This window comes from Sciurus vulgaris (assembly GCF_902686455.1).
Source record: "Sciurus vulgaris genome assembly, chromosome: 7".
In the NCBI taxonomy this organism is placed as follows: domain Eukaryota; kingdom Metazoa; phylum Chordata; class Mammalia; order Rodentia; family Sciuridae; genus Sciurus; species Sciurus vulgaris.
Genome location: NC_136467.1, coordinates 48525260 through 48533889, shown reverse-complemented (window position 1 = coordinate 48533889; position 8630 = coordinate 48525260). Strand labels below are relative to the sequence as shown.

The 8630-nt window shown below is 36.7% G+C and overlaps 2 protein-coding genes across 2 annotated transcripts in view; one reads left to right on the top strand and one right to left on the bottom strand.

Moving 5' to 3' along the window:
* Positions 1–4431, bottom strand: part of TRAPPC3L (trafficking protein particle complex subunit 3L) — a 60766-nt gene extending 56335 nt beyond the window's left edge. Inside the window, exons 1-2 of the mRNA XM_079146305.1 lie at positions 4384–4431; positions 543–608 (exon numbers count right to left, since the gene is read on the bottom strand). The gene's annotated coding sequence lies outside the window, so the exon portion shown is untranslated. The remainder of the gene's footprint in view (positions 1–542; positions 609–4383) is intronic.
* A 1385-nt stretch (positions 4432–5816) lies between these two features.
* Positions 5817–6585, top strand: LOC306665065 (transcription factor BTF3-like). Its single transcript, XM_079146306.1, has one exon. It carries the CDS (start codon positions 5921–5923, stop codon positions 6386–6388), a length of 468 nt encoding a protein of 155 aa, XP_079002432.1. The 5' UTR covers positions 5817–5920; the 3' UTR covers positions 6389–6585.
* Positions 6586–8630: the final 2045 nt, after the last annotated feature.

Below are 8630 nucleotides of genomic sequence, written 5' to 3'. Positions count from 1 at the left end.
CTACAGTGTCATATTGATCTAATAAAAAAAACAATATGGAATTTTAAGTCATATCAAATTTGCTTCTTCTTTTGTTATTTGCTGCTTGTGAAAATTAATATTTCTGAGTGGTATTTTTTCATCTTCACATGGTAGTTACCTCATTCAGCCATTGTGAAGACTAAATGTGATAACATGCAGCACCTTTCATAGTGTAGGTGTTAATAAATTTCACCTTTTCCCTTTTCCTTTTAATTCCATGTCTTCTATCATTTTTTTCCCTCCGTCTAATTTCTGACTTTCTCTATTTCTACCTTTATAAAATATCCAGGAATTTTCCACTGCCTCTTCCCCTTTCTTAAAATCTGAATCTCTGACCTTTTGGGAAAAAGGATAAAATGCCCTTCCTAAACTAGTAATGTGTGGGTTTGGAGTCATCTTGCCATAATCTGGGGGAAACGATGCCTGATGGTATCATCATTAGTATCATACTGTCATTTGTAACATACTGCATATTGGGAGCATTTTATGGCCACTACAGAGGATTAGTCTAGAAAACTTACTGTGTTCCATTACAGGTGTCCCATCTGTGCCTTTTCTTCATCAAATTGCACCTTTGCACTGAAAATCTGTTTGGGGAACCAAGAATATAGTTTGTTCTTATTTATCCATTACTAGAACCTCAAAGGGAAAAATACCTGCTGACCTTCCTCTGCCTGCCTTTGCTATGTGACTTCTAGTATTTGACAATTTTCTAATTTGTGTTTTTTAATAATATTTTTATTAGTGCATGATACATGGTAATGGGATTCATTATGCCATATTTATATATGCACACAAGATAATTTGATCAATCTCATTTCCCTTTCCCTCCTCCTCCCTCCCCTGATATGCTCACTCTACTGATCTCCCTATTATTATAATTATTATTGTTATTATTGCTTTAGTTTGTGCATTTTAATTATATATAAACATATATACATATAAATATATATAAAAGCAGGACTCAGTATGTTCACATATGAACATAGCATAATTTAGATTTTGTTCCCCCAGCACGTCCCCATTCCCATGCCCTCTCTTCCTTCCTTCCTCTGGATTCTCTTCATCTACTCTATTGATTTCCCTTTGTTTTTTGTGTGAACCATCCCCCCACTTTTTAAAAATTCCTAGTTTTTTTTCCCCCTCTTTTTCTAGATTCCACATAAGAGGAAAAAATTAGCCCTTTGATTTTATGAGTCTGGCTTATTTCACTTAGCACAATGTTCTCCAGTCCCCTCCATTTACCAGAAAATGACATAGTTTCATTTTTCTTTGTGGTTGAATACTCCATTGTGTATATATATACCACATTTTCTTCATTCATCTGTTGATGGGCATCTGGGCTGGTTCCATAACTTGGCTACTGTGAATCGTGCTGCTGTAAACCTTGGTGTGCATGTATCCCTATAGTATGCTGATTTTAGTTGTTTTGGATAAAAACCAAGGAGTGAGGTAGTTGGGTCATGATTTTTTCTTATGTATAGTGTCTCATGTCTGTTTTTTCCATGTTTTCTGAAGCAACTGGCTCACTGGCTAAAACGAGCAATCTGATGGCTTTCATTTATTCATTTCCTTAGCCAAAACAATGATCTCTTACTGTCAGTAGACCAAACTGCCAATGGTCAACTTCACTTTGAAGATTCACATTCAAGGAGAATAAATAGCTTGATTATCTTAGATGCAATCAATTTCTTATAATTTATTTTTATACAATTATGGAGGATTCTATTTTGTGTCCAATTCTGGGTCCTTCAACTTAATAAGTAAAAATGAATTTTTAAGGAAACAAAATGTTTTCAGGTTTCCCCGGCAGCAAAAGACTGTTCAGTGTAATATTTTGCAATCCCTGATGACTTGTGCTGCCCTAATCATTGCTTATTAGTTATTTAGCCTGTGCAAGTCAGCTCATCTCCCTATCCTTTCACTGTTTCATCTGTAAAATAAGGATAATGGTGTCCTCTCTTCTGGAAGGCAAGGAACTGAACACATTCCTGAAGTCCTCTCTAAATTTAATAAGACTTTAATATTTATGTTTATAGGTATACAGGTCAATATGTACACATCCTTCTGAAATGGTAGTAGGCCCAGGTTGCTTCTTCTGGAAGAAAAATATCACTGAGTTGGATTTTGAGCTTTCTTTAAGACAGATACTGACACTCTTCTTTTAAAGAATGTTAATGTATTGACTTTTTGCACATAGCTAGGGAAAGTTCTTCTATCTTATCAACTAACCATATACTCAGTACATTGCAAGAAGGACATTAAAAACAAAGTGTGTTGTGGAAAGCAACTAGAATTCTAGTTCCTTTTGCTTCATCAGATGGCAAATATGGAAAGTCTCATCCATTCCATCCTCAAAGTTCTCCTTAAGCTTGAAAATTCTATGGCTCTATCTACATGAGAGGTTTTGAAATTCCTCTGTAGTGGGACTTGCTAGTTAAATGAGCCCTTTATACTATGTTCAGATTTAGTTTATTAGTTTTCAGGAACTATACCACAATAAAGACTCTTCAATAAGATATTCAATTAAAAGCAAAATCAAAGAATGTATGAAGATTTAGCATACATCATCAGAAAGAAGATTAATAGTTGTTTATACCTTAATAACAGGAAACTTTGTCTCTGTTGGCTTCTGAAGCCCTTTCTACTTAAAACTCTTTCAGAGTATGACATATGAAGTTTATATTTTGAGCCAGTTAATCATGATCTTCCACCATGGCTTTCTGGTAAAGAAGAATGAGCATCCTTTAGTTCTTCTATATGGCTTCAAAGTATTTTGTAGAATCTATATGAACATTTAAAGGGTAGTATACAATCTTGGGATTGCACTGTATATTATCCACTTTAAACGAAAGACTTGAATTCCCAATCATTTTGCTGTTTTTGTTTTTATCTAGAGTATTCTTTTGTCCCACAGTCAGTTAGGTAAATTTTTTTTCAATGAAGAACATGGTACTTAAAAAAAAAAAAAAGAACAGAACATGGTACTTCCTCCACTTTATGCTTAATGGATTTGTGTAATTATGAAACATATAATTAAAATCAATTATGTGCTAATACTACTTAATATTTGCTACCAAGTGCTTTTGGCTACCATATCAGATTTTGTGGCTTGACATATAGAGACTTGTTGACTACTTACCTTCATTTTTGTCAGCTCCTCCATTTCCCCAGCACAATCTAAACTGTATCCTTCCCAGGAACTAAATAAAGTCAATGTGTAGGTATGTTTAACTTAGATTTCTTTGTTTTCCAAAGCTGAATTATATAGCACTATAAATTCTGTCATCCCCCTTGTTTCTTTTCTTTGTTCTCAATCTCCAACTCCATCTGAAAAAAATCTCATTTGTGTTTGTAATGAGAAATACTAGTGTATTTTACCAAGTATTTAATACACAAAGGGAAAGCATATTAACCCTAAAACTTTGACGTACCATGACTAACCAAAGGCCTTCTGAACTCAAGACTATGTAGGTATTTGCTAACTCAAAACCATAATTGTGTTGAGACACAATTTTATCTTCTAAAAGTGTCTACCAAAATTAACTCTAGTCAAGGAAGAACAGATAATGGCAGGATAAGAGGAGCAGATAGCTGCTTGAGCTGGGGCAGGGGAGGCACAAATCCATAAAATGTGACCCATGGATATAAGAGCAATTGATAGACCTAAGGGAAGCAAATTTAATTATTTCTGACCAGATTATTTTTCTGTACTAAGCACCAAGCTGATTAAGCTTATCTAGTCTCAGTGCACCAGAAAACTTCAGGAAGAAAACGAATTTCAAGTATGGTTTCCTTTGCTACCACCCAGTGGTCAATAGTGGTGTCTGCACCATCCGTAAGTGGTGATAACAGGTTGAGCATTCTTAATTTAAAAATTTGAAATCTGAAATGCTCCAAAATCTAAAAGTTTTTGAGAGCCAACGTGATGGATTAGGGACATTAAGCCAGTAAAATATATGCAAAGTTCCAAAATCTGAGAAAATATCTGATATCTGAAATACTTCTCGTCCCAAACATTTTTCATAAGGGATACTTGACCTATAGTAGTAAAAATAATTTATAGTGCTCACTATATGCTCCTTTTAAAAAAGAAGCTACTTATAACAAAGAAGCAAACAGAGTCATATATCAGAAAATAACTTGCTGGAATGACATTAAATAATGTAGCGAATATGAAAGAGTTTTTAAAGTCCTGTACAAATGAAACACTTTCCTACTTACATGATTTTACTAGATAACTGGTGAATCATGAGTCATAATTGGAATCCAAGCTTACATAACCACAACAAAATAAGTTTCCCCATTTTATTAATGAGGTAATTTAGATGCAGAGAAATCAATGAACCCAAGATCATTTACCTGTAAGTGATGAAGCCCAAATCTAGCCCCAGTGTGCTGACTTCTGACCCCGTTACTCCATAGCGCTGTGTTAAAATGTGGCAACAGAGGCACTTTATCAACTTTTCTGGGCCTTGTAGTGTTGGGAGTATTTCCCTTATAGTCCTATCAATCAATAAATCAATCATCCTGAACTCCAACAAGTTCATGCCATAGCACATTTCAGTCCCTCTTTCCACCTCTACTCCTGCATACATAAGGCCTAAACCTCAAGTCACTGTGCTTCTTACCAAAGTGACTTGTCTACTCTCACTGGACCATGAACTTTGGACCTGATCTACTCAACAGTCAGCAGCACTGATTCTATTAACTTCAGAGGAAGTTCATGCCTGCCCTGGTTTCTCAGATGTCCTCTTTCTTATGTTGGGCCTCAGCAGGACAACACTATAATCGGTGTAAATATATTTTCAATAAGTCATAGATATGAAGGGTCAAAATGTGGTTCAGGAAAACACAGTCTCCATTACTCTTTTGGTCTTGTACAAGTGAGTCTCTTTGGAACTTTAATTTCCCTATGAATGAAATAAGGGAGCATATCAAATTGTGGGAACGAGTGATTAAAGTATTTGAATCACAGATCTCTTTGAGGAGCCATTCTGGTTACAGTTATTTTGACAAAATATTTAGCAAAACTGCATATACACAGACACAGGCTCACATACCTCAGAGTTTAAAATACTGTGCAGCTAAACAACGGCCACTCAAAGATGTCCACATCCTAATTCTTGGATGATATTATCCCAGTGTAATCAGGAAGGTCTTTATAAGAGGGTAAAGAAAGAATCAGTCAGGGAGAAAGAAAAGTGACAACAGAAGGGTGTCAAGAAGTGTCAGAGTGAAGCAGTTTGAGAAATCAATCACTGATGGCTTTGAGGGTACAGTGGGTCATGAGCTAAAAAATGTGGGTAGCTCCTAGAAATGAAGAGGCAAATAAGTGGACTCCCCCCTGTGCTTGCAGAAGGAACATAGCCCTGGTGACACCTAGAGTTTAGCCCACTGAGACCTGTGCCAGAACAGTAAGAGCCATATACTGTTTGTACAGTTTGAGAACTGTAAGATAATAAATTTGCATTGTTTTTAACCACTAGGTTTGTAGTTATTTGTTATAGTGGTGATAGGAAAGTAATACACATACTGATGTATTATGGTAGTTTAGGAATCCAGAAGCCTGTGGAAAAATGACACCCTGTGAATTAAGAAATTTTCAAGGTCATTTGTAGCACAAGAATCCTAAGATTCTATTATGTGTTGATGCTCTGTCCTAGGTACAACTGTTGCTCCTAATTTAAAAAAATATTTTTATTAAAAATACAATGTGTTCTAATATTTTAAGGTGTTCTAAAGTACAGAAAGAATAGCTGAATATAAACTTTATTTGGATCTTGCGTCCCCTCGTGTGTGTGCCTAATCTCAGCTGGTCTGCCAGAGACCCCCTGAGCGCCAGCCCTAGTCCCCCGCGCGGCCCCATTTCCGCTCTGACAAGATAAAAGAAACTATCATGAACCAGGAAAAACTCGCCAAACTGCAGGCACAAGTGCACATTGGTGGGAAAGGAACTGCTCACAGAAAGGTGGTTCATAGAACAGCTACAGCAGATGATAAAAAACTTCAGTTCTCCTTAAAGAAGTTAGGGGTAAACAATATCTCTGGTATTGAAGAGGTGAATATGTTTACGAACCAAGGAACAGTGATTCACTTTAACAACCCTAAAGTTCAGGCATCTCTGGCAGCAAACAGTTTCACCATTACAGGCCATGCTGAGACAAAGCAACTGACAGAAATGCTACCCAGCATCTTAAACCAGCTTGGAGCAGACAGTCTGACTAGTTTAAGGAGACTGGCTGAAGCTCTGCCCAAACAATCTGTGGATGGAAAAGCACCACTTGCTACTGGAGAGGATGATGATGATGAAGTTCCAGATCTTGTGGAGAATTTTGATGAGGCTTCTAAGAATGAGGCAAACTGAACTGATCAACTTCTGAAGAAGATGAACTTGAAGAAGTTACTGGGAGCTGCTATTTTATATTATGACTGCTTTTAAAAATTGTTTTGTTTATGGATCTGATAAAATCTAGATCTAATATTTTTAAGCCCAAGCCCCTTGGACACTGCAACTCTTTTCAGTTTTTGCTTATACACAATTTATTCTTTGCAGCTAATTAAGCCGAAGAAGCCTGGGAATAAAGTTTGAAACAAAGGTTAATAAAGTTCTTTGCCTAGTAAAAAAAACAAAACAAAACAAAAAAACTTTATTTGTATTTAAAGCTGTTCCACCTTAAGTTATAATAAAAAGACCTAAATCTATTTTTCTTCTGTAGTTACCAGTTAGTGGGCATCAACAGAACTGTATGCTAAACAGTATTTCATAACGTAGACTATTTCAGTATTTGAAAATGTGAGAAAGCAAATGACAAAGCAAAAAATAAAACAGAAAAACAAAACAAAAAACCCAAAATCCATAATAATTTGTAATAAAGGAATCTGGATCTCTGTGGTGCTTTATTGATTGTATAAATTTCATAAACCACTAGTTGGTCTTTTCCTACCATTCTTTCATGTTGAGATTAATTTGAATTTGAGAAAACCATTTGCAAAATAAGCATCATTAGCCCAGTAATGACTTAATAGATCTTATGAACTCCTACAAGACAGTCTTGCAACTTGTGGAGAAGATAAAGGCAAAAGCAAGAAAAATATCCAGATTCTTACAGTTAGAATAATTGTGTTCAATTCAGTAATTCTCGCCATCAGGGCACCTGCCTTTGGGTTCCTTCTCTGAAATGTTCTGGGAACCGCAGGGGCTGGGCGCCAGAAGGAAGCATCGCTTGGGTTCCTTTAGCCCCTTCCTGGTGATCTAGGCTCTACTCCACAGGTGTGGCGAGCCCTGGGTGTTCGATCCCAAGTGCCAATCCCCACCTATCTCTCCGGAGCCTGTAGGGTGGTTAGAGGAGACACATGACACAGTGTTCTTCCACTGATCAAGGACATTCCTTACAAGGGAATGGAACTGCTCACCTAGCGCCGCCCTGAGGCGGCTCGTCTTTCCTCCCACCTGATGGCTACAGGTGGAAGGCAGGGTGCAGTCTACACTAGTTTCCATTCTAGGGATGCAGTGACTATGGCACAAGGACATCAAGAAGAGAAGGTTGGAAGGTGTGTGGTGAATTTAGCTGACCAGAAAACTTTGGGTTAGATCTTACTTTGCCCGTTTTCAGGAAGACATTCTTGGAGAAAATAATTGGAAGCCAGTATTCAGGAGAAAACCTGATGGGGTTTAATGACCAGCATTACATAAATGATATTAGGATACTGCAGAGGCAAGAACTACAACTATTTGAATATAAATGACAAAGTCATAGCATCATGTGTAATGTAAGACCACTATTTTTCTTTTAAATTGTGATGAGAGATAAGAAATCAGACAGAGTGCGTTTGCAAATAAAGAACATGGAGATGGTTTTAGCCTCAACAAGATTTTAAATGTGCACTATGGAGAATTCTCACTGATTAAACAATAAACAAATATGTACCTTGCTTTGTTATACTCTATATCTTCATCAGTAAGTCTATCTTACATAGGCCTATGAATTGTCTTAAAATATAGTTTCAATATAATTAAATGTTTAAACAGACTGGGAGCCGAGGTCCATTTTGCCAAATGTAGAGTATGTCAATTACTAAAACGGTGAATTTTGCAATAATTTATTTGCAAGATAGCTAAGTGTGGAGACAGGAGACCCAAGTCTCAAATCGACCTCCAAAGGACAGAGTTTGGGGGTATTCATGAGATAAAATGTTGGGTATTTAAGTGTGTGGAAAGGTGATTGGAGATGAAATATTGGGGATCTGTACATGTGCAATCAGTCTTCATAGGACATCTGTTCATAAATTAGTGGCATTAGCATGGTCTGAGGATGAAGTTTTTGGCCCCAATATCAAAAAGGTCATCCACTGAACATGTGCAGTCTCAAATGAAGAGTTGGTGGTTTTAACAAGGATGATCTTTAAGTCCCTGAAAAGTAACCTAGATAACCATTATCATGACCTGTACATCAGAGATGCAATCTATAGCAAACCTAGTGGGAGACCAATCATATATTGCTCAGCTGTGTTATCTCCCAAATTGGTGATGTTTAAAATCAACTAAAAGCAAGTAACTAAAAGCAAGTAAAGCTGAAGCTAGGTTTTCCCTCCAAACATTTTGCCAC

Coding starts and splice junctions, on each gene's coding strand:
- LOC306665065 (XM_079146306.1), top strand. CDS start 5,921: ATGAACCAGGAAAAACTCGCCAAACTGCAGGCACAAGTGCACATTGGT.